At 46.5% G+C, this 25,340-nt stretch overlaps 1 protein-coding gene across 2 annotated transcripts; it reads left to right on the forward strand.

Moving 5' to 3' along the window:
* The first annotated feature begins 663 nt into the window (after positions 1-663).
* Positions 664-25,340, forward strand: TMPRSS3 (transmembrane protease, serine 3). Of its 2 annotated transcripts, none has more exons than XM_008070183.1 (13): positions 664-681; positions 2,024-2,165; positions 7,420-7,530; positions 8,408-8,524; positions 8,919-9,042; positions 11,880-12,005; positions 13,621-13,664; positions 14,423-14,588; positions 16,067-16,236; positions 18,110-18,205; positions 21,438-21,580; positions 22,237-22,389; positions 25,273-25,340. In XM_008070183.1, exons 1-13 carry the CDS (start codon positions 664-666, stop codon positions 25,288-25,290), a joined length of 1,428 nt encoding a protein of 475 aa, XP_008068374.1. In that variant the 3' UTR covers positions 25,291-25,340. The 2 variants fall into 2 exon arrangements, with proteins under 2 accessions (XP_008068374.1, XP_008068376.1); XM_008070185.1 differs by lacking the exon at positions 664-681 and adding an exon at positions 1,255-1,553 and having other exon boundaries at positions 2,021-2,165; positions 21,435-21,580.

Consider the following 25,340-nt stretch of genomic DNA (forward strand, 5'->3'; position numbering starts at 1 on the left):
AATGTACAATTCACCATCCAACTCTGTTTCCCCAATAACCCACCCCTCCAAAAGTGGTCTTAGTTCCCTTCCTCACAGCGGCAAGGACCTGTCCTATGCTGATAAAACAATTGTGAGTGCTGCTGCGTACAGAAACCTCTTGGAATGCAGAAGCCCTTGTGCAAGGTAACACATGTCTCTGTGGCATGTTGGCTGCAATGAACACCTTCAGGGTCCCTGTCTTTTGTCTGCAGGACTGAACTTGGGTCCTCGGTCACAGGGAGGAACCAAAAACCCCACCAGAGAACTTGCCACCCTCTCACAGGCTGCCTGCTCAGCACTGAGCAGGGCCTGCACATTCTTGAACTAAACGGAGTGCCTGTGTTCCCATGACTCTCTGATGTGGAGTTTCTGTAAAGGTTTGCTTACCTTACTTACTAATTAAAGGGAAGCCACATTTTTCCCTCCCCGGTGTCTGAAGCCATACCACCAAGGGCTACTTGATAGTCACATGCAGATTGGGTTACACAGAGGCCCGCGACAATGCCATTCGCTGTGATGATTGAGTCGACAAGGCTGAGCGACTTGGGGAAAATATTTCCTGGTTGGACTAACCTGTTGGCAGCCTACTTACCATCACGCTTGTTTTTATAATGAAAAAGGAAATCATTTCGGCTTTTGACGATGGCAGCTCCAGAAATGGTGAGTGAGATGGGTGTGGGGCTAGAAGACGCTTCTTAAAGATGCTTTTCCACATTTTTCATTGTCATACAGCCTGCCGGTGACAGCCTGTTTGCGGGGGAGGGGGGTGACTTTCTCTCCCAGGTTCAGGCTTTCAGAAAGCGTTTTTCCATTTCTTCTTATTCTTTTTATAAAGATAAACCACATAATTTGTCACATGCTAATGGTAAACAGAAGCATCAGCAAGAATCAAATCCAAAAAATGGTTCAACGTGAACTTGTCAGTTTTCGAAGCTCTTCTTGAGGTAGGAATGGACTAAACATTGTTAGCACAGAACTCTAGCTTAGACTTTATTCTGACCATGTGAAACAAAGTTTGTTTGAATGGTTTAGTTGTTTCCTTTGGAATTTCAAACGTGCCCACAGGTAGCGGTAAAGGAATACAAGTGGATGATCGAAGTCTCTATGTTTATGAGCTTGTTGGCACCTCCCTAGATTTTAGGCCTTAGAGGGAGCAGGTGCACAGAGCACCTGTGCCCGGTGTCTGGACTTGGACTGGAAACGTTCTGTCATTTTCTTGCTCCCTCCACCCTCTCAGAGTTACAGGAAATGACTTGGAAAAGCCTCTGGTTTCTTGGCCTTCTGATAGGTGGAATTCTCTTGTGGGAAACAGAGTCCTACTGTTGCTTTGGTGCAAGCCAGCGGTCCCCAGCCACTCCTTACTTCGCTATGTCGGGGAAGGACTGAGCACCCGGACAGCTCGGATACTTTCACCCTTAATTAGGTCATGCCTGTGTGTGCCAGGAAAGGGCTGTGTTTATGGGAAGTGACTGATACTGTGGCCGAGTGTCCCTTCCCTGGCGCCATCTACATTTTTGGGACTCGCACATTATGTGAGTATCAAAATTTCTTGTGCTTATGGTAGGTGTGACGCATGTGTAAACAAAGAATTGTTATGTGAACAGATAAAAACAATAGCAAAAAAAGATGAAAATTGCTCTGAAAGTAATTTATCTTCTGAAGAATAATGATGCAGTCACTTCTAAGTGGTGAAAGGGTCTCTCTCTAAAGGTATGCTATTTGATGTATTTTAAAATCGGTTGGACACACAACAGGGGAGTGGTTGTCTTAGTGGAATTAAGTTCATAGTTTTTTTGTGAATTTTAGGAGGTTTTCTGTGACCTGCTGTGGTTCAGACAAAAATGTGTTCTCACTAGACAAGCGTTTTTGATTCATCAGTACTAAATGCACTTTGTGTGGAGTGCTGAATTTCATTTAAGATTTAAGATATGAAAAAGATGCACCTGATGGTGGAAGTATTACTAGGAAAACAAGGGCTTTCTGTTCTTCCTTGGCTCAGGAGGTGGAGGTGGAGGTGGAGCCGAACCTCAGAGGTCCTGAAATAGTTACCATGGGGGAAAACGATCCTCCGGCAGCTGAAGCCCCCTTCTCCTTCCGATCGCTTTTTGGCCTTGATGATTTGAAAATAAGTCCTGTTGCACCAGGTAGGTGGAATCAGGTGAGACCCTGTGATTTCCGTCCTCCCCATCTGGATGAACGTGGCTGAGGGCCCCTGTGGGGGGAAATGTCTCCCCAGACCTTCTCACACCCACAGGCTGGACATCTCAGAGAGAAGAGCATTTGAGAAAGGGTCATTTTGTTTTGTTCAGCTCTTTGCTAACTCCCTGGAGACAGGTCTTTTCAGAGACTGTGGCTCTGCCGTTGCCCAGTCAATTCTGAAGGAGGTCAGATGCCGGTCAGGAAATCTCTTAGCCCTCCAGGAAGCCCTGAGAAGCCCTGGCCACCAATCTTCCAGAAATCTTAAAGTAAATTAGATGTCACCAAAGGTATTAGAAGCCTAGATTAAAATGCAGCAGCAATTGATAGAGTGGTTCCTAGCAACTAAAAAGAGGAAAGTTGGTTTTGTCAATAAGACACAACTGCTTGGTTAAAACAGTGGACTCAGTGGGAACCTATCCAGCCAGGATCTTCTTGATCAGGGCCTATCAGTACTGGTCAAAACGAGCTGTGGGTTTGCTGGTCCCATAATTTGGGACTTGGATACAGGAGGAATGCTGACCCTTCTGGTGCTGGGGAGGAACACCATGGCAGCTCTGCCTGAAGTTCCAGAAAGCATGGAGTGAGGGCCACCCTAATGATTCCTTTTAAACCACCTGGACAGTTGATGTGGAGGAGTCATAGAAAGACTGGGAGGAGGGAGAAGAGTTTCAAGTAAGTGAAAAGATATGAAATTTAAATATATGGATAAAAATTAGCATAAATGTAAATGAAAGGGAAAAAATACACTGCAATCACTTGACTTCCAAAACTTACTTGATTTTTATGTCTCTGCATTCCTTCTCCTGTCTTTGCCTGTAGGTGTGGTTTTATGCACTGTACAGATACATTGGCAGTTGCTATTTGGTTTTTATAAACATCTTTTTTAATGGCATCACAACATTCTATCAAGTAGATGTGTAATTTACATAGCCATTTGATCATCATTTGACCTAAAACTGCTTCTAATGTAAAAAATATGTATATGAATAGTGCTAGACACATTTCTTTTTCCTATTTTTGATTATTTCTTTATGATTAATTCTTAGCGGTGGGAAGGAACAAAAATTTGAATACATTTTTAATTTTAAATAAAGCAATGTATTGTTCAATTTAGGAAATACAAATAGCCAAGAAGATTTTTAAACATTACCCACAATTGCACCATTACTCAGCGATAACCTTATGAACACTTTATTATTGGATTTCTTGCCCTTTTCTACCTATATGCTTCCCTTTGGAAGTAACATATACTATTTTTGCTATTTTGAAGCTTTCAAAAAATTTAACAATATCATGTTCATCTTTCCATGGCATTAAATAGTTGAACATGTTTTAGATGTTGACAAACTATGGCCTATGGGTCAAATCAGGCCCACCACTTGCTTTTATAAAGAAAGTTTTATTGGAACACAGACACAGTCATTTGTTCACATGTTGTCTATGGCAGTGTTCATGTTTTAACAGCACAGTGGAGTTGTTGGGACAGACATGTGACCATAAAATTTTAAGTACAGGCTGAACATCCCTAGTCCAAAACTATGAAATCCAAAAGGCCCCAAATCTAAAACCTGTTGAGCACTAATGTGATGCTCAAAGGAGTCTCTGAAATATTTCTGGTCCCAAGCATTTCAAATAAGGCATATTTAACTTGTATTGACTCTCTTGATCCTTTGCAGAAATTGTTTGATTGACCAATTTTCTGTGTCATATAAGTATTCCTATAAATGTTACATTCTATGTGTATACTGATCATTATTTCACCTGTTCTCTTTTGTCATTTGGTCATCTAGGCTGTTTCTGGCACACCAATACTATAAATGCCACTTTTCTAAGTGTCCTTGTAGGTAGAAATATGTGCATATCTACAATGACACTTTAAGGTATACTTCTAGAAGTGAAATTATGAAGGTCAACAACTTCATCCACTTTTAAGCTCTGCAGTACATATTTCCACTTGTGTAACTGGAAGGTTTATGTGATTTTACCGCCATGCACTGAAGGTAGGGTGTCCATTCCCTTTCACTGTGGACAGGTCATTGTGAAGTTGGTATGTAGTTATGTCTAATTGGCATTTTTTCATTTTCAGAGAGGTGGGAAGTTTTTTCATGCTTATCACTTGTATTCCTTCTTTGAAGAGATTCCATGCCCTTCACTTTTTATTCCAGGCATGCTTTCAAAAGTAGAAAGGAGGGGTGGGGCCCCTGAGGCACCCCAGAGCAACATAGCAGAAGAGATACAGGCTAACGAGACTCCAACACAGAGTTTCGAATTAAACATCAATCTTCGATTCTACTGTTTGGAGACATTTCCTAAACATAACTTAGTGACAGAGCAGCTGGAATGATCCAAGGTCATTCCTGGGACTTCTGCTGATTTTTTAATTATAAAAGGGAGGATGGGCATCTCCACAAATAATTATTCATTTGGTGTAGGCTTTTTCTGGGTGGTGGGGAATGAGGGTGGAGCAAAGAGTCCTCTCTGCAACTCAAGACCACACAAGTGCTGTCCTAAAAGGAACTGGAAACCTACCCGGAGTTAAAACAACCTTCATTATCATGATGTCATTCATTTGTTTATCTAACACATCGTTTTACCAGGACTATTGTGTGTCCTGTGCTGTTCTAGTACTGAGAATGCAGTCTGAACAAACCCTTGGTTCGTCCAGGCCTAAATCCCAGAACTAGCCATCATCTCTCCTTCTTTCTTGCTCTGTGTTCACTCTGTGTGTGACTCCTAATTTCTCTTCTTTCATTTTAATCTTGCTTTCTCCTTCTGTGCACTCTTCTATTCCTCCCATTCTACTTCTTGTTACCACTTTTTTTTTGAGTTGGAGTCTCACTCTGCCACCCAGGTTGGAGTGCAGTGGCACGATCATGGCTCATTGCTGCCTCGACCTGGGCTCAGTTGATCCTTCCTCATCAGCCTCCAGAGTAGTTAGGACTACAGTTATGTGCCATCACATTTGGCTAATTTTTTATTTATTTATTTTTATAGAGACGAGGTTTTGCTATTTTGCCCAGGCTGGTCTCAAACTCTTGGGCTCAAGGAAGCCTCTTTCCTCAGCCTCCCAAAGTGCTGGGATTACAGGTGTGAGCCATGGTGATTGACCTCTTTTTTTTTTTTTTAAATCATTTTTGTCTTCAAATTCTCTTCTAGGCAGCCTCAGTGATGTTGATAATTTTTTTTTTTTTTTTGAGTTGGAGTCTCAACTCTGTTGCCCAGACTGGAGTGCAGTGGCCACTCTTGGCCACCACAACCTCGACCTGCTGGGGCTCTGGTGATCCTTCCACCTCAGTCTTCCAAGTAGCTGGAACTACAGGCGTGCACCACCACGCTTGGCTAATTTTTTGATTTATTGTAGAGATGAGGTCTCACCAAGTTGCCCAGCTGGTTCTCAAACCTGCGGGCTCAGACAATCCACTCACCTCAGCCTCCCAAAGCGCGGGATTACAGGCTGAGCCACCGAGCCCAGGTGATGTTGATAATTTTAAAATCACACTCTTTGTTGGCAGAGGGTGAAGCTGTAGGTTTCCAAAGATAGGTAGAGAAAGATCTTTTAGCTCTTCCATGGGAGGGTGCTCCGCTCAACATGTCCAAGACCAGGGGAAGAGAGGCAGGCACTAGTCTCCATCCTGGGTAATTGTGGTCCTTGGAAAACTTTGCTCCCCTTTTCTAAATTTCAACATCCCTAACTTTTAACAAAGACAACTTAAGTATAGATATACTTTCAGGGTTGATGAGATAATTTATGTGAAATGATCTCTTCTCCCCAAGAGGAAAGGGTGCCAGTGGAAATCCTCCTGGCTGCCCAGAAAGGTTTTAACTTCTGGGCATATTAATGCTCCTTACATATGGTTTTCTACAAGCTCTGCTGATTCTGTAAGCAAGAACTGTCAAAGGTCTGAGATTTCACTTTACTTGCAAGCTAGAATTTTGCCTCCACAATTTCATGGCTGTTTCAGAAGACACGAGTCTCTCGGGTCAGAGACAAAGAGCGTTACTCCTTATAGCACAGCAGATGGCATGAACATCCTGTTTGTGCAGTTGCCTTTGCCTTCCAAGTCCCACAGAGGCATGTGGAGCAGCCCATGTGTATGTTGCACATGCAGACGATTTGCTTCGCAGCTGAGTATCCCAGAGCCAAGGGAACCCTAATCTCTATAATGAGCTGCAAGCAGACCTGTGCAAACATTGCTCTGGAGGAAGCCATTATATTTGTTAAGCTGTAAACAAACCTGCCTCTTGCTCTGGAGGGAGACACTGTGTATATCTTCTAAGACTGTTTGCTCTACATACATCCGTGGAGAGATGATCTGGATCGAAGGTTGTCAGTATCTCTGTGCAAAAGAACCACAGAAAGAGTGGTCTGCTAACATCCTGTCCTTTAACCACTCTGGGAGATCCCAGCACTCCTTCTGCCTGCACATACCCTCATCTGTAGGGAAATATCATTGGAAGTTGGGACTCCACTTCCCCTCCTGAGGCTGTTTAAATAAAGCCCCCCAAACTGGAAGACTTGAAACAACTGGAATTTATTCTCTCTCTCAGTTTTGGAGGCCAGAAGCCTGAAATCCAAATGTCAATAAGGCCGTACTCCCTCTCAAACCTGCAGGGGCTCCTTCCTTGCCTCTTCCTGAGCTTCTGGTGGTTTTCCAATAATCTTTTGCATCCTTTGCTTGTAGATGTGTCACTCTGATCTCTGCCTTCATCTTCCCTCAGCTGCCTTCTCCTCTTGTCTCTTCCCATCATTTTCCCTCTATGCATGATTGTCTGTGTGTCCAAATTTCCTCTTTTGAATAAGGTCACATTGAATCAGGGCCTACTCCAATGACCTCACCTCGATTTTGTTACTCTGTGAAGACCCTCCAATCCATGTCCAAATAAGATGATATTCTGAGGTACTTGGAGTTAAGACTTCAACATATCTTTTGGAGGGACACTATTCAGCCCATAGTACCATCCCCTGACCCAAGATGGACAGAACTGGGTCAGAGGAAGAGAAGGCGGGACTGGACTTCTAGAGATGGTGTCCCTTGGTAGGTGGCCCCTTCTCTAATTAAGGGCACTTTCTTTGGACTGGGACTTCTCTGCATAGAGGGGAGAGTGAATGAGTGAACGAATAGCTAGCTTTGAAAGTTTCATGCTACTCAAAATCAAATTCTGTGGTGTTCTGCTCCTCCTCTTCTTTTTGGTTTTCAGATGCAGATGCAGTTGCTGCACAGATCCTGTCACTATTGCCATTGAAGTTTTTTCCAATTATCGTCATTGGGATCATTGCATTGATATTAGCACTGGCCATTGGTCTGGGCGGTGAGTGCAATTCATTATTTAGTAGGCTCTCAAATACCTATCCAAGTGTTTAAACTTTCAAGAGCGTCCCCCTCGTCCTGGTATTTTGCTTCTGCCCAGCCTTAATTACTGAAGGCAAACATCCTTTGGGTTTACTGAGTTCGTGTTTTACTTGCCTGCATGGATATAAAGCCAGCCTGGGGCCCAAGAGGGACCATTGGCCATGCTCGTGGCTTCGTCACCAAGATACCTGCCCAGTTAGAAGTGTTGAAAGGCAGCTGATGAAATAGAATCCCTCTTGTGGGGAGGGGCGGTGATGCCAACCTGTGGGGAGAAGACAAAGAGGCTCATTCATGCAATGCCAGGCACACCAGCTATTTTTATAATAGGGTGCATGTGGCTTTTGAGAAAGTGGGTCATTTGGATGGAGGGTCTCTAATAGGGACCAATTTATCTTTCAAATAACTGGATTATGGATCAGTTTAGTTCACTACCTGCTTGACTGTGTGGTCTGTAGTTCATTCAGTTCCTGTCCCAGGCAAGAGAAAATGGTGTGTCCAAGATGTTCTCAGTTGGGACTCCTTGCTCGGCCAGTTCAGCGGGTCAGCCCACAACCATGCAGTTTCTTTCTTGACCTTGAGCCCTCCAGAGTCTGACCTCATGTTGAATTGTGACTCCAGAACCAGAATGAGGCAAAAGGGGGCACAGCAGCCCCACCCCTTGGAATTCAGAACAGAAACTGGGCTGCAGGAAACAGGCCGCTGATGGTAATGCGATTTCAGTTCAGGTTTCATTATTCATGGGCAAATTCCATGCCATGTGGCAGGTGAACTGTTGTCAGTGCTGCACACTGAGAGAGGTGTTCACTAACATTCCTGCCTTCCTTTCCTTGTATTAGTCCACTTTGACTGCTCGGGGAAGTACAGGTGTCGCTCATCTTTGAAGTGTATTGAACTGACAGCTCGATGTGATGGAGTCTCAGACTGCAAAGATGGGGAAGATGAGTACCGCTGTGGTAAGGTCATGCCTCTTCACTCGAAGGAGTAGAAGAAAGCAACAAAGCCTAGTTCTAACCCTTCCTATCTGTGAAATGGAGCCAAGTTGTTGTCATTGTCATGTCATGTTCTCAGCTGGGATTCAACAGGCATTTACCCCAGGAAATGTTGGGTTGGATGGTCAGGGAGGACCCTCAAGCTCAGAGTCACTTGGGGAGACTTCACAGGCAATGTGATGAGACCTCCAGAAGGTCTCCTAGGAGGTCCAGACAGGAAGAGCTCTCACTGCTCTGTGATGGGGGGGGCTGCTGTGGATAAGGAGTGGTTCAGATTCAGTAGTGCAGAGTTTGAGCTGCTTGGAGTTTCAGGGCTCCACTGGCCCCTCATGAGACTTTTTCTTTGTGTATTGGCCAGTCCGAGTGAGTGGTCAGAATGCCGTGCTCCAGGTGTTCACAGCTGCTTCATGGAAGACCATGTGCTCTGATGACTGGAAGAGTCACTATGCAAATGTTGCCTGCGCCCAGCTGGGTTTTCCAAGGTTAGTTAAAGAGCATTTCCAAGCCATGGGGAAAAAAATTCTCACAAGCAATAACAAAGAAGAGACAACTACCATTTAGTTTAGTACCATTGGGTGTTTTAACATGTTATCGAATTCTATTCTCATAGCAGCCCTGAGATGCTTGATATCTTCCTCATTTCATAGACAAGCAAACCGAGACCTGACAGGATAAGTGACTCGCTTAATTCATATGGGAAATGGCATATCTGGAGGTCCTCGGGGCCAGATCAGGACCTCCCCAGATGCAAACATGCAGTAAAGAGCTTTGAAGTTGAAAGAGAAACCGTCCAACTCCTCACTCTACAGCTCATAGAATAGCTTTCTGTATGCTATATTGCTTGGTTCTCATCATCAATGTCCATGCATACTTCTCCAAGAACCCCAAAGAACAAATTGTTAAAAGTCAGAAATTTAGTAACGACATGGTCATCCAAAATAATTATTTAGCAACATGTAGAAGAAAGAACTATGGTAATGAGCTTTTTCATTTTCTGTGTTTGGTATTGCCTACATTTTTTTCATTGGGGTGACACATTTTTACCTAGACAGGGGCCTCCTTCTCTCTCCTGGCCCCTTCCTTCTGACTACCTGCAACTTCCATACTTCCATGGGTTTCCATAACATCCCCTTTACTCCTCTCTGCTCGTAATGCTCAGAGTTCAAAGTGGGTAGGATTCACCTTCTGCTTTGCACCCAAGGGAACAAGGTCATTAAAGCCAAACTGCTCTGAATCCTCCACAGACTCTTGATTTTCACATTCAATGCATCATATTCTCAGCTTTTTCTCCAAAGCTGGTAAAACCTGAAATACCCTCCAGCCTATATCCCTGAAGCCAGCTCCCTTCTCACTCCAGGCCAACCCAGATTCAGAAATCAACTAAAACTCAAGTTCAACAAAAGCAGCAAAAAAAAGTTCATACAAACACCTTCAAGAATTATACATTACAACTGGAGGAAGTTTACACAGCACACACACACACACACACACACCACACACACACACACACACCACACACACACACACACACACACACACACACACACACACACACACACACACACACACACACACACACACACCACTGCAAACAGCTTCCCCATTGGATATTCTTGCTCGTGCCAAGCCTTCCCTTTTGCCTTCCTCCTCTGTCCTGGGTTACTACTCCAGCCCCTCCCCAAGCAAATCTCAAGCTTTCTCTCCTCTATGATGCAGAATCTCTTAGCTCAGCTCCTTTCCCTCTGCACCCAGCAGATCCAAGTCAGGAGCTCCAGTTCTCTCCAGCAGCCTTTAGGGGCCACCTCGCGGTGTGGGTGCCCTTAGATCTCTCCTTCACTGCAGCCTGTTTGGTAAAATATTCCTTCCTACCCTTAAAATGCTCTCTCTTAGAGGAAGTCTAGGGAATGCAACTTCTGTCTGTCCCCTCAATGTTGCCTTCTTTCTTCACTACAAACTAGTTTTTTTCCCTCCTGCATCTGTTACTTCAATTTCTAAGATGCACTTTGTTTCCTTTATTATTCCTACTTATTTCTTTAAAAATTTTTCTTTAATCCTCTCTGTTCAACTATATTCTTTCAGTTATCTGTGGTTTAAATACCAAAAAAACAAAAAAGAACTGTCAAGCCAGATTACTTGGCCTCAAATCTCAGTGTAGACTCAAACAAATGAAATTACTTGTGCCTCAGTTTCCTCCCTTAGAAAATAGGGATGATAACAGTGCCCATTTAGAGGGGGCGTTGTGATTTCACATGATCTTTTGTGTGCAATAGTGAGTCTGGTGCATGGGAACATGCTGAGAGTTGGTGGTTGTGGCTGCTATTGCTACCACTTTGAGACTTTGAAAAATTATAGGGCTGCAGCTGCAGCATTCAGGGTCCCTTTGCATTTCACAAGCCCCACAACATGCATCAGGACCTGGTCATCCCAGCAACAATTAGCTTTTTCAGGCCGGAGCCTACTGTTTCAGTAATTCGGAAGGGCTGTGGTGGTCGCTGCCTTGATGACACTACTCTCAAAACTCAAAGTTGACTGGACTTTGTCTTCTAGATATGTGTCCCCCCTTAGCAATCTGATGAAACACAATTGACAGGCTAGTGTGTTAACCAGGAAAGCAAGCATCCCACATTATATTTTGTTCTTTCCATGAAGAAAGGGAAAGATGTCACCACCTCCCATCTTATACATCTCCAAACATTCATTTTAAAGACACACCTCCATCACCACTGCTCTCGATTGACCCATGTGCTGACACTGTGAACATTTGCTTGGTTCTGGTGCTTTCTGAATCAGTTTCTTGCACATGCTATCTCTTGTCAAAGGGAACCCAAGCCAGCCCTGGGCAGACAAGGGACATTCCTTGTGCTTCTCAAACCCATGGTTCTTTGGTTGCTTGGCATCCCTGCTTTGGTGCCCTGCTGACAATACCACACCTAGTTCTGCATTCAGATCCCTTTGGGCTTGCTTCAGGCCAAGCAAAGGACTTTTCAGCTGAATGCATCAAAGGTGGGACTCATCCAATGACATCAGGAAGTGGTCTTTCCTCTGTGTGGCGGCAGCCCAGGGTGGGTGGGCAGGGTCATGGGTGGGGCCAGAAGGGTGGCTCACACCTAGGAAGTCCACACCAGGTCTAGAATGCCTTGCTGAGTTGAGTGAATGTCTTGCTATTGGCAAAAGAAAGTCATTGATGGTTTGGGGTGGGGGACAAAATGACACTCACCCCCAAGTATGATCCTTATAATATTCTGACTTGAGCACAGGCCGAATGCTTTAGAGACCTGCTATTTAACAGGGCAGGTCTGTGTTTCCAATGTGTTTGCAGCTACGTAAGTTCAGATAACCTCAGAGTGAGCTCACTTGAAGAGTCATTCCAGGAAGAGTTTGTTTCCATTAATCACCTCTTGCCGGATGACAAGGTGACTGCGTTACACCACTCAGTGTATGTGAGGTAGGTAGTCAGGTATTGCGGTTGTCTGCATGGGTATTGAGTCTCCAGCTGGGTTTGTGGTGCTGTGCTTAGCTCCATGAGGGAGTGTAATCTTGGGATGCAAAATGAGAGGTGGCTGCCATGGTTAGATGGGGTGGATGCCCAGGGCTAGGACTGTGAGTAATCCCAAACCTTGCAAGTGTGGCCCCACAAGAAAAGGAAAACATAGTACTATGCTTGTGGGGCTGTCATATAGCAGGCACTCCAGGTTATCTTGGGGAATAGAAACTAGCAGGAGAGAAGAAGAAAAGAGGGAAGGGAGGGAGGGAATGAGGGAAAAAGTAAAATAAATTAAGAAATAAAGTTGGCTGAGCTTGCTGGCTCATACCTGTGATGTATCTCCCAGTACTTTGGGAGGCCAAGGTGGGAGGATTACTTGAGGTCAGGAGTTTGAGACCAGCCTAGGATCATAGTGAGATCCCCATCTCTATAAAAAGATGAAAAATTAGCTGAGTTTGTTGGCATGCACCTGTCGACCCAGTTTCTTGGGGGCTGAGGCAGGAGGATCTCCTGAGCCCAAGAGGTCGAGGCTGTAGTGAGCTATGATTATGCCACTGCACTTCTGCCTGGGCAACAGAATGAGACCCTGTCTCTAAAAGCAACAACAACAACAAATAATAATAAATGTACCCTTCATTGTTTACAAAGTACTTTATCATTCATCATTTTACATGTTTCCCCCAACAACTCCTGAGGAAGGCACAGTTAGATATCCTTAAATAAGAACCAGGTACCTGAAGCTTAGAGGGATCCCCTACCTAGTACCAGGTTAGATGATGAGTAGAGATACAGAATCCAAGCTTCATACTCTCCTCCTGACACCTTGAACAAAACCCGAGGTGTGTGTTCCCTGCTTTGGGAACAACAGGTTTGTCGGCCTGTCCACTGGGAATGACCCAGCAGCAATCAGAAGGAGCGGCTCATGTCTTGGGTCCTAACTTCTCAGTTTGGTGGCACTAGCTTTCTTCTGCATAATGAATCTGAGGCTCTAAAGGTAAAAAAATGTTGCAAATATTTGGAGATCTCTTCCCTTTCACTATCAGAAAAGCACACTCCCTGGTCCCCACCTGTGCAGGGTGGGGGCAAGGATGTCATTCCGGGGCAATCACATCTCACTGGTCCAGGGAGGAGTCCTTTGAAAGGTGGATGAACCTGGGCTACAGGGGGTCTTTGGTGAGCCTGCCACACCATCTACTGGGCACTCTGTGTCCCCCAGGGGCAAGGAGGTGAAGAACATTCAGGTGATCGCCAGATGACAGCAGCATATGTTTATCTAATATATCTCCTTATGCATCTTTTATCGTCAGCTCCACAGAGCTTAACAATATGGAACAGCCTGTCACATACACAGTGCTTCATTGTTGGTCAAGTTTTTTTTATAATGAATTGTGTGACTCTCATAATTTGCTTCTTTAAAAACAATAAGCATAGACTAAGAATGTAATCTATGTTCAGGAGCAGGGAGGAGGAATAGAGTCTATTTTTCTTTTACCCTAAGATTAAGAGGAAAAAAAAAAGATGTTCATTTTATGGGCCTCAGATATTTTTCACAAAGCCTACTTTCTTTCCACTTTAGGGAGGACTGTGCCTCGGGTCATGTGGTCACCTTGAAGTGTTCAGGTACGTTATAGAATCAAATGGAAGGAAGAGCTTGTTCAATCTCTGTTCTCCCCACCCCTCTGCTGAGTACTGTTCTGTGTCCCTTCCTCCTAGGTGCTAGGTGGGAACTCTGTGTACCCCCACCTGACAGAGGAGGGGAGTAGCATCACCTGTTGAGTGGGGCAAGCAGCAGGGGAACGACACCTTAGCAGCAGACAGGATCAGGGTCCATGATGTCCTGTCGTTCCATAGAGTCTTGAGCCCCTGACTAACGGCAGCTTTCTCCTTAAGTGTGCACAAGCTGCTCAGCGGCCACTCCAGGCCCCTGTACAGTGTCCCTAGTTCCTGGCAGAGGGGAGAGTTCACAAAGTAGGTGTCAGATCCGGAGCAGGGGGATGCACACCAGTACCTGAGGTAGCAGTGAGGGAGTCTGCGGAAGCTTCCTGCCTGCTTCTACTGGGAAGCTGGCTGACATCCCAGAGTATTGTCATCACCAGGGGCATGGGACTGGGGTGCTTTGCTCCGATGGGTGCTTCCCACTGCACCCCCCACAACATACATCCGTCCTCAAGTCTCCCTTTGTGCCTGCTCCCATCTCCCACCTTAAAGCTCTGTCTCACTGAACTCCTCCTCTTAGGACCCCCTCTCTTAGAACTGCTGTGAGCTCTGGGTCAGGGGAGCATTGTTGAGGGCAGGAGAAGCATGTCTATGGTGGTGACACCATGTCCCCCAGAAAAACTTGCGGAGTCTGCCCATACATTTCTGTTCTCCCTCTGCAGCCTGTGGTCTGAGAATGGGCTATGGTGCACGCATCGTCGGTGGAAACATGTCTTTGCTCTCGCAGTGGCCCTGGCAAGCCAGTCTTCAGTTCCAGGGCTATCACCTGTGTGGGGGCTCTGTCATCACGCCCCTGTGGGTCGTCACTGCTGCACACTGTGTTTACGAGTGAGTGCTCCTGACCTTGAAGGCTTGGCTCCTGGTCTCCCCAAACTTGAGTCCCCTCTGGGCCCATGTTAGGGTGGGGCTGGTTTGGGTGATAAGAAGCAGGTTCAGAAGGAAAGCAGACAAAGCAGTTGGCACCAATTAAGTCTGGGTGGAGAGAGCCCTTCCTCCTCATGGTGGACCCATCAACAGTGGCTGGGAGGGATTGTGACTCTGAGCTCATTTTAAGGGTTTTAGACCCATAGCTCACACAGAAATGGTGAAAAGAAGAAGGAAGCTCTTCTGCAGGAAGAAACTCACCAAAATAAAATAATCTAGACCTTCCTATAGCTAATGACAGTGGACCATGTTATGACAGACAGTGTGAGACGGTATTGGGGGTAGGGGACTAGAAGGCATATGAGCAGGGGCACTGAGTCTTTTCTTGTACTCCCAGGAGTTTAGTATGTTAAAAAAAAGCTACAGAAAAAACTGAGTGTGGTGGTGCATGCCTGTAATCTCAGTGATTTGGGAGACTGAGGTGGGAGGATTGTTTAAACCCATAAGTTCAAGACTGCGGTGAGCTATAATTGTACGTCCTGAAACCCTTCTCTACCAAAAATTTTAAAAATTAGCTGGGTACTGTGGTGCATACCTGTAGTCCCAGCTACTTGGGACACTTGAGCCTAGAAGTTCAAGGCTGCAATGAGCTATGATTGCACCACTGCACTCCAGCCTGGGCAACAGAATGGGACCCTGCTTGCAAAAAATAAAATAAGAAAATCGTAGGCTCGACACTGTGGTTTATGTCTGTAATTCCAGCACTTTAGGAGGCTGAGGCAGGAGGATCGCTTGAGTCTAGGAGTTTGAGGCTAGCCTGGGCAACATAATGAGATATTGTATCTATAAAAAAATTAAAAAAAATTATTCATGTGTGGTGGTACATGCCTGTAGTCCCAGCTACTTGAAAGGTTGAGATAGAAGGATCACCTGAGCCCAGGAGATCAAGGCTGTTGTGAGCCGTGATTGTGCCACTGCACTCCAGTCTGGGTGACAGAGTGAGACCACGACTCAAAAAAAGAAAGAAAGGAAGGAAGGAAGGAAGGAAGGAAGGAAGGAAGGAAGGAAGGGAAAACCACGGAAAAGGCTTCCAAGCACAGTGGTTCATCCTGTAATTTTTACTTCCTTCTTTTTTTGCTGCTTGATGGAGTATGGACTGTAATAGATCCCTTGCAGTGTGTAGAGTTGAGTTCAGTTCTCAAGTGCTGAGAAAACTTCAGGGGTGCAGAGAATGAAGCCTGCTTAGGAAATACATGAGATGTGGGTCTGTGTTTCTGCCAGGAATGGGAGTTGCAATCAGATATCCAGCATAAACAAGCAGGATGTTGGGACTCTCTTGCATGACAACCTCTCCTACCATCCCCCTGGTCTCTCAGGTCACTGAAATTGATGGGTGCAGTGGTTAGTTTCTCCTGTGTTTTACCTCTGCATTTCCCCTTCAGCCTATACCTCCCCAAGTCATGGACCATCCAAGTGGGTCTCATTTCCCTGCTGGACAGTCCAGCCCCCTCCCATTTGGTGGAGAAGATCATCTACCACAGCAAGTACAAGCCAAAGAGGCTGGGTAATGACATCGCGCTCATGAAGCTGGCCGGGCCACTCACATTCAATGGTGTGTCTGTGTTTGTATGTTGTTCTGTTGCTCTACATTTGTTTCAAGAGGATTTGTAGTTCCTTGCAACATTTTTATAATGACTGCTTTACAATTCTAGTTAGATAATCTTAATATCTTATTAATGATGGTGTTGGCACCCACTGATTATCTTTCTTCATTGAAGTTGTGATTTTTCTGATTCTTGGTAGGATATGTAATTTTCAACTGTATTCCGGACAATTTAGCTATTATTTTAGAAAACTCAGTCTTATGTCGGTTTTCAGTGTTAGCAGGCAGTCACTCTGTTTAGATTCAGTTTGTAGACACTGGCCTACTTTTGTGGGCCATGGTTCCAAAGATAATTTAATTTTAGAGAATTTGTGCTTCTCTTTTGGTCAGCTTGGTTCTGTCTGTGGCACCTTCTCCCTGCTGGTGCCACCTGGAGGCAGAAAGAGCTTATTCAGGACAGACCGCTGGGTGACTGACTCTAGGTGGTGGAAGAAAGTCACCAGCCTCTAGGGATAAAGAACACTTCCTTGTCCAGGATTGTTTGTTGTGGTGGCATCCCCCTTTCCAGTGCTCCCCTACTTGCCCAGTGTCTCCAGGTATAGGGGCAGGATCCCAGTCCCAGCTGAAAAACAGAGAGCTTCCCAGGTCAGTTAACTGGCGTGGCAATGTCTGCATGCCTTTACAGGCCAAAAGATGCTGGGCACCCTGAGCTCCCTGGAAATACTCAGAAAAGTTCTTTCCCCATCAGTGGCAGAATTCAGCAACCTCCAAAAGGCCTTGTTTCTTGAAAAAGTCAAATCTTGTCCTCTGGACATCACAGAAATGCCACATCTGATAAAACTTTCAAACATCTTACAGATGCAAAGAAAGCATTTTGAACCTACACCTAAATAAATTAAAGCCCGCTTCTTCTACCCAAGATAGACAGGCAGCCTGGAAGGCAGGCAGAATATAGCACACACCGGGTGAATTTCCTCCCCTCTTATTGGAGCAAACTCCAGGCACAAGGCCAGTTGCAGGCTCCATCTGATAGAGACATCAGGGTATTTATCACATAGCACACTTAATACTCTGAAACAAATAGTTCCAGAGAACCAGAAAGAAATGGTTATGGTGTGGCTACTTTGCTAACTATTGTTAGTAATATCTGGTTATAGCAAATGTGGCATCAGCACCTGTACTTTGACAAAACTAAAATGAGTTCGTCCATTTCTTCTCTATCTCTCCATTATCCTGCCCAGAAAGGCTTCGCTTATCTGTGGACGTGTTCACCTGAAAGCCCCATGATGCACAGGACACTCTGCCATTGGGGAAGGCTCACAGGACCCAGCCCCACGTGCAGGCAAATGTGCCGCCTCTGAATGTGTCAGGAACCATAGGAATATTCATGGAGTGGTGTTCTGTAAAGCAATGCACATACCATGTTCTAGACCAGGAGTGGGCATTCTCTGATCCAAGGGCTAAGTCTGACCCATTGTCTGTTTTTGCAAATAAAATTTTATTGGAATGTGACCATACCAATTTGGGTACCTTTTACCTGGGACTGGTTTCCTGCTTCAATGGCAGAGTGGTGTCTGCAGAGATTACATGAACGATGGAAGCTAAAATATTTACTATGCAGCCCTTTCCGGAAAAGGTTTGTTGATCCCTAGTCCCTCCCTTGCATTGCTGCAGTCAAGGGCTGCTTTACAGTTTTAAGGGTTCTGGGTGGTGGGCAGGGGTGAGGGATCCCTACTCTGAGCTAATTGCTTTCAAATAACCAAGGGCTTGAGCTTTCCCTGGGAGATAGTTCGTGCTCCTCAGAGACGGTAGCACGGATGAGAGATTGTTTTCTGGCTCCTTCTTCAATGGAGTTTAGAGCAATTGCTTCCTTTTTAAACAGAGATGATCCAGCCTGTTTGTCTGCCCAACTCTGAAGAGAACTTCCCGGATGGAAAGATGTGTTGGACATCAGGATGGGGGGCCACAGAGGATGGAGGTCAGTGGGTTGAAGTCAAAATTCTGAGCCTGGGAGCCCGGAACCTAGACGGCTACAGATGGGGCTCATCCAACATCCCAGTGTGACATTCCCACCTGTTCAAAACACACTCTCAGATGAGTGGTTGTGGGTCATGAGTCACGGCTCCATTTGTTTTGGGACAACGTGAAGTTGTAGACCTTCTTGGGATAGATATCAGGTGCTTGCCTCCCTCGTCCTCCTCCCCCACCTTGCTAACTGAGCACATAGAGGGTCCACCTAGACCACCCTCCCAAGCCTTATTCAAAACTAAGAGATTTGTAACTGGTGAAGAATTGTTGCCTTGTGGAGCTTTGGAAGATATGTTATTTCATCCTACAAAGATCAAGTAGAGGCCAGGTGCGGTGACTCATGCCTGTAATCCTAGCATTTTGAGAGCCCAAGGCAGGAGGATTGCTTGAGCACAGAAGTTCAAGACCAACCTGGGCAATATAGCAAGAGCTCATCTCTACAAAGAAATCAAAAAAATTAGCCAGGTGTGGTGGTACATGCCTATAGCCCCAGCTACTCATGGGAGGTCAAGCCTGCAGTGAGTTTTGATCTTGCCGCAGCATTCCAGTCTGAGTGAGAGTGAGATCCCAACTCAAAAAAAAAAAAATCAAGTAGAAAAGAAACCAGATTAAATACTACTACTGGAATAATAATAGAAGTAGTAACATTAATAATAGTAACTACAAACACAAATAAAACTTGTGCCATCCTTTTATCAGCATAGGGTACAGATCTGGTGACAAGTCTTAAGTTTTTCCACCTATTGTTTTCTTTGTTAGTGGGAAGGGGATGTTTCCTGTAGCTAATGTAACAAGTAACTACAATCTGGGTGGCTTAAAACTACAGAATTTCTTCTCTCCCAGTTCTGGAGGCCAGAAGTCTGAGATCAAGGTGTTCACAGGGGTGATTTTCTCTGGAGGTTCTGAGGGAGAATCTGTTCCAGATCTTTCTTCCAGCTTGTGGAGACTCCAGCCACCCCAGGCAGTCCCTGGCATGTAGACACATCACTCCAGTCTCAACTTCCATCTTCATACAGCTTTCTCCCTGTCTCTCTATGTCCAATTTCCCTCTCTTTTGTCTTAGAAAGTCACCAGTCATCAGATTTAGGATTCATCTTTTACCTTAATGACATCTGCAAAGACCCAGTTCCAAATAAGGTTAGATTCTATAGTGGCAGCTAGACATATTGGGGCGGGGGAGGGGGGAAGCTACAATTCAACCCAATACAGGAAGTTCAACGTTTTCCTCTTGAGACCTGTTAGCTGAACCCACCCCTTCCTGAAGGCACATGGAGGCTTACCTAGACCCAAAGGGTGTGCGAGGGCTTGCCTGCCCATACTCTCCCAGTACCTGACCACTCGGGTGGAGGGCACTCACAGCTCTTTGTAGTTTCAAGCTCACCCCCATGGCCAAGGCCTGGTTCTGTGACATGGCTGATCCAGTGGGCTTCCAGCTTCGTCAGAACTAGAGCCTCTGGTTTATGATGGGGAAGAGGGAAACCAATCTATACTCTACTTCCTTCCACGGTGAGTTCTTGCGAGTTCTTAGTCAGGACCACCCAGTCCACCTGCATAATTCTAATTATGTTGGACTCTGAGGAGCAGGAACTGTAGAACAGCTCCTTTCTCAGTCAGGACCACCCAGCCCACCAGGGGAATTCTCGTTTTGTTGGACTTTGAGGGGTACTGGAAAGTAGCCCCTTTCTTCTGAGAGATTTGGCAGATGTGCTCATATTCTTGCCGGTAACCTGCTCTGTCCCCCACAAAAGGTCTGAATCCCTCCTGGTGTGGGGTCTGTCCACACGGCTGGCTGCAATCCCTGCCTATGGTGGAAGCTCCTCCCATACCGTGTCGAGCTGTTTGACTATGTACCAGGCACCAAGCTAAATGTCCTGTTGTGACACTGTGTGCTCCTCAGAGCAGCTCCCGAGGGGTCTTGTTACTATGCCCATCTTGTGGGTGAGGATGTTGAAGCCGAGGGGCACCAAGGACCTCGCCCCAGCTTCCAGCCCAGTGATGAAGGCCTGGGGTTCCATGTACATGTTACCCGCCCATCCATGGCCTCTTCATATTTGTTCTTCAAGAATCTGTTGTGCCTGAAGACACTTATTACATTGTTTTCATGGAATCTTTGTGGGCTGAGTAGGGACAGGCACTACTCTCGGTCCAACACGAGTGCCAGGCAGGCCCTTGGTCAAGGACAGCAGATGTGTGGAAGGGTTTGGGAAGCCCATGCAGCCTCACACTCAGGGTATAGCACCTGGAGGAATGGTGCTAGAGTTGTCTCCTGCTGGGTCACAACCCCATTAAGTTCCAGAAGTCAATCCCATTGGTTTTGCTGGTGAAGTAGACCCCTCAGCTGATGTATTAGTCTCCTGTGACTGCAACAAGTGATCCCCAAATTTAGTGGCTTAAAATGACACAAATGTGTCATCTTATAATTATGGAGGCCAGATGTTCCAAATCAGTCTCAGTGGACTACATTTCTTATGAAGGCTTTGGGGGAGGATCTGTCTCCTTGTCTGTTCCAGCATCCAGAATCCACCCTTGTCCTTTGGCCTGAGGCCCCTCCTCTGCCTTCAAACCCCCAGCATAATGTCTTCAGATGTCTCCCTGACTCTGGTCTCAGCTCTGCCATCACAGCTCCTCCTCCAACTCTTTTAAGATTCCCCTGTGGTTTCCTTGAGCCTACCCACATAGTCTGGGATCATCTCCCTGCTCAAGGTCTGTCACTTACCACAGCTGCCAAGTCCCTTTTTCCATGTAAGGTGACATAGTCACAAGTTCTGGGGACTGGGACGAGGATGTCTTTGGGAGGACATTTTTCTGCTGACAACCCCAGGGTTCTGCCAACATGCTGCATATGTGACCTTCAGAAGCCTCAGTTTTCCCCCTTAACTTGAATGGGCTGGTGCAGATGAGATGGTTGGAGTGGGACAGGCCCTGGGGAGTTACCTTTGGCCACTGTTGCCCCCACTTCCTCCTCCAGTGAGCACTTAGGAAAGCAAGTGACCCTGATGGCCTTCATGACAGCTAAGTCTGCTTGTCCCACCTTCAGGGCTCTGGTCTCTCCTGCCATGGTGTCATGCCAGGTGGTCCCTCTAGATTCCCTTGTCCCTTCAGCTCTCTGTCCCCACACACAGTCTCTGTACTCCGAGCTGTGCTGCCTTCTTATGGCATATTCCTGCTCTTGCTTTAAGCAGGTGATGCTTCCCCTGTTCTGAATCACGCAGCTGTGCCCTTAATTTCCAACAAGATCTGTAACCACAGGGATGTCTACGGTGGCATCATCTCCCCGTCCATGCTCTGTGCAGGCTACTTGAAGGGAGGCGTTGACAGCTGCCAGGTAAGGGCCCCTGGATGATCCCTGAGGTCCATGGTGACGGGTGAGGTGGCAGCATGTTGACTCTGCCCTCAAACAAGCTGTTGCCAGTGCTTTGCTGTGACTGAACAAAGAGTAAATTTACAGGGTGTGGGGAAGAAATTTGCTCAAGATATCACTCCCTGTCCTGGCTGCCAGGTCTGTGTTTGCCCAGCGTCCCACTCTGCTCTGGTGATGCCAGTGGGAGGGGTCTCGGTGCTCCTCCCTGGAGTTTGCATGGGACCACGGGGGCTGAAGGCAGCTGGGAACTGGTTAATTGGGCTTCCAAAGCCTCAGTGAGAGGAGACTCCAGTACCACCTGTGCACCACAGGTCAACTAAAGCCCCCAGCTAGGCAGACCCTCCTCTGACCAGCTGCCATTGACCTTCACAGTTTCAGTACCTGAAACCTGATAGAAAGACATAGCTAGAAGGAATCACCCTAGAGGGGCTAAGGGACCCCACCCCCTTGGGAATGCTAGCATCTGGAATGTGTATGGTGAGCCAGCTTCATGCCTCAGTTTCTCTTCTGTGACCTGAGCTGTTCATTGTGCTGTCATGAAGGAGAAGTCCTGCCACTCTGACAAGCAGCGCCTTGCAGCAGTGCCTGCCCCCTGACCTCTGCTTCTTTCCTGCCCCCAGGGAGACAGCGGGGGACCCCTGGTGTGCCAGGAGAGGAGGCTGTGGAAGCTGGTGGGAGCCACCAGCTTTGGCATTGGCTGTGCAGAGGCAAACAAGCCTGGGGTCTACACCCGCATCACCTCCTTCCTGGACTGGATCCATGAGCAGATGGAGGTGGGTGCAATGCCCTCCCCTGGCTCTCGTTGTTCCTGGCACTCAAACCATAGCATCCTTTAAGTTGGACCCCATTCCTGCCATAAAGAACCGGGGAGGGACCCAGTAGTGACTCAACAGCAGTGAGTTGGTGGCTCCTGGGTGTCAGACACTTGGGCTGAAAACAGACATGAGCACATGGGATCCTGTGGTCACCCCGCCACACAGAAGAGGGTGGGACGGGGAGGACAGATGAACTTTGCCAAGCAGGGAAAGAAGGAAGGGCAGCAAGGAGGAGCTGCTATGGGGATGTATGCTGTGTGTGAGGAGAGGTGGGGGCTGAGACGTTGGGGATTGGGACAGGTGGCTGAGGACCCCACATGCCTGCTGAGGAGTCAGGGTCTTGCTGGAAGCCAGGGATGAGACGCAGTGTTTTAAATCAGGAGAGGCCTGGGCAGCTCTGCATCAGGGGGCCCTCTCTGAAAAGTAGGGAACAGTGGTTAGTAAGGCTGGCCTGGCAGGACCGGGACAGGCGGGAGGAGTCCTGAGACAATGAGAGGAATAAGGAGCCCCTGAGACTTGCTGGGTGCTCGGGAAGGGGGTATGGAAGCCATGCAGGCCCCCGAGGGGTGGCAGAGGGAAAGCAATGGGAAACTGCAGGGAGGTGGGCCTAGCCACTGTGGGGGCCTCAGGGTGTGGTTTCTTCCTCCTCTTGAGCATTCAGCAAACAGCTGTTGGCTTGATGCCAGATGGGAGTGAGTCTCTTTCCCTCCTTGGACTACCTTCAAATACTGCAAGGCCCCACCTCATGTCACCTGTGGAGTCTTGGAGACTGCAACTTGCAGCAAATCCACAGCAGGCCCTTTCTTTCAATGAGGTTTGTTTATAATACTTACGAGAAAGCAAATTGGTTTTATCATACATCATTTCACTTAAAGTTGCGGTTTCCAAGAACTATCAACAAAATTGCATACCTTTATTTTCCTAATTGATGTGAAATTCACATAACATAAAATTCACCATTTTAAAGTAAACAGTTCTGTGGCATTCAGTGCATTCCCAGGGCTGTGCAGCCACCACCCCTATGCAGTTCCAAACATTCGTGTCGCCCCAGAAGTATGACGTGGTTGTCCTCACTCCGCTCCCTTCTCCCCTGCCTCTGACACCCACAAGTAGGCTTTCTGTCTCTAAGAGTCAAGACCTTTTTAAAATGTTTCTTAGCCGGGCTCAGTGGCTCAGCCTGTAATCCCGCACCTTTGGGAGGCTGAGGTGAGTGGATTACCTGAGCCCACGGGTTCGAGACCTGCCTGGGCAGGCAAGACCTCATCTCTACCATAAATCAAAAAATCAGGCGAGCGTGGTAGCGCATGCCTGTAATTCCGGCTACTCGGAAGGCTGAGGTGGAAGGATCGCCGGAGCCCAGCAGGTCAAGGCTGCGGTGGCCGGAAGCGGCCACTGCACTCCAGTCTGGGCGACAGAGTGAGACTCCAACTCAAAAAAAAAAAAAAAAAAAAAAAGCTTCTTTAATTTGAAACAATTGACCAAGAAAGGACAGCAGACTCTGAATGTGCCTCAGGCATTATTTTCCATCTCTTCCTTGCTGATAGTTTTGCTTTAAGTGAGAAACTACGGGGGGGGGGCTCGAAAAAAGAATTTATTTATAAAAAATTGTGTATTTATTCTTACATGTTTGAACTTCAGTCACCTTCGGAGTACTCTCTGCCTTATTCAATACACCTAGGAAATGCTTTTATTACTGCTCAAAACAGTTTTTGAACTCATCCATTTTGATGCCTTCTAGTACTTCTGTTGTTTTTTTGTTCACCTCTTCCACATCGGCAAAATGTTTTCCTTGGAGGATGTTTTTCATTCGAGGAAACATAAAAGTTGTTCGGGTTGAGATCGGGTGAATTGAGAGGGTGGGGCACAGGGGTCATGACGTTTTTGGTCAAAAACTGCTGAACATGCAGCTTGGTGTGGGCAGGTGCGTTTGTAAATTACCCATCATGAAATGGGCAAACACGTTGAAAGAATCTCCAAAAAAAATTCACTGAAGCTGAACGCAGTCTCACAACAACACTAGCTGGTACACTGATGCCAATGGGTTCTTAGAACACTTACCTGGAGGGGGAGCCTGTACTACAAGGGATCCAGCCTCCAAAAAGTAATTCTTGCGTTGCTGTTTTTTAAGTCCCCCACCCCATCCCGTGTATTTACCACATTTTCTTTAACCAGTCAATCATTAGTGGGCACTTAGGTTGATTCCATGTTTTTGCTGTTGTGAATAGTACTGCAATGAACATATGAGTACAGGCATCTTTTTTTATACAATGATTTATTTTTCTTTGGGTAGATCCCTAGTAGTGGGGTTACCAGGTGGAATGGCAATTCTATTTTTAGTTCTTTGAGAAATCCCTGCACTGTTTTCCATAGAGATCAATCTAGCCTTTAGTTGTTCCATCAGAGCATCTGTTTGAGGGCCTCCTGAGGGCTCATGTAGTCCTTGGGGAACTAACTGTCTTACTATGGTTAGCCAATGGTATGCCTGCTGCAGCATCCTCATTTTCATCCAGTCATTGTTTCTGTCTAGTTGGGGCTTAAAACAAAATTGCCCTGGCTCAAGCTGAAACTTAGGAACACGAAGTTAAGACCTAGAAGGTTCATGTGGACATTTTGAGACAAGCTCGGGGCAGGAATGGAAAGTGCAGAGGTGTTGCTGGTCAGGTCTCTTCCACACCTGTCTGGGATCTGCTTGAAGCTGACAGTCTTGGTCAGAAGCCAACCTTGTCCCAGTCGTCCGTGGAGAACAGTCCCTCAGGGGAAAATGTAGGTGCCCACTCTTTCATCATGTGGGAGAGATAACTTGAAGCGCTGAAATGGTAACACTTCTGTTTTTGTTTCTAGAGAGACCTGAAAACTTGAAGGGTGAGAAGACCAGCCGCCACCTGAGTTCCTGTGGTGACGGAGACAGC

Source organism: Carlito syrichta, unplaced genomic scaffold (assembly GCF_000164805.1).
Source record: "Carlito syrichta isolate Samal-C Ts95f unplaced genomic scaffold, Tarsius_syrichta-2.0.1 Scaffold313176, whole genome shotgun sequence".
In the NCBI taxonomy this organism is placed as follows: domain Eukaryota; kingdom Metazoa; phylum Chordata; class Mammalia; order Primates; family Tarsiidae; genus Carlito; species Carlito syrichta.

Bases quoted from the DNA above. Each gene is read 5' to 3' on its own strand.
- TMPRSS3 (XM_008070183.1), top strand. The intron at 14,589-16,066 runs GTGAGTGCTCCT...TTTCCCCTTCAG, and splicing joins GCTGCACACTGTGTTTACGA to CCTATACCTCCCCAAGTCAT. The intron at 21,581-22,236 runs GTAAGGGCCCCT...TCCTGCCCCCAG, and splicing joins GAGGCGTTGACAGCTGCCAG to GGAGACAGCGGGGGACCCCT.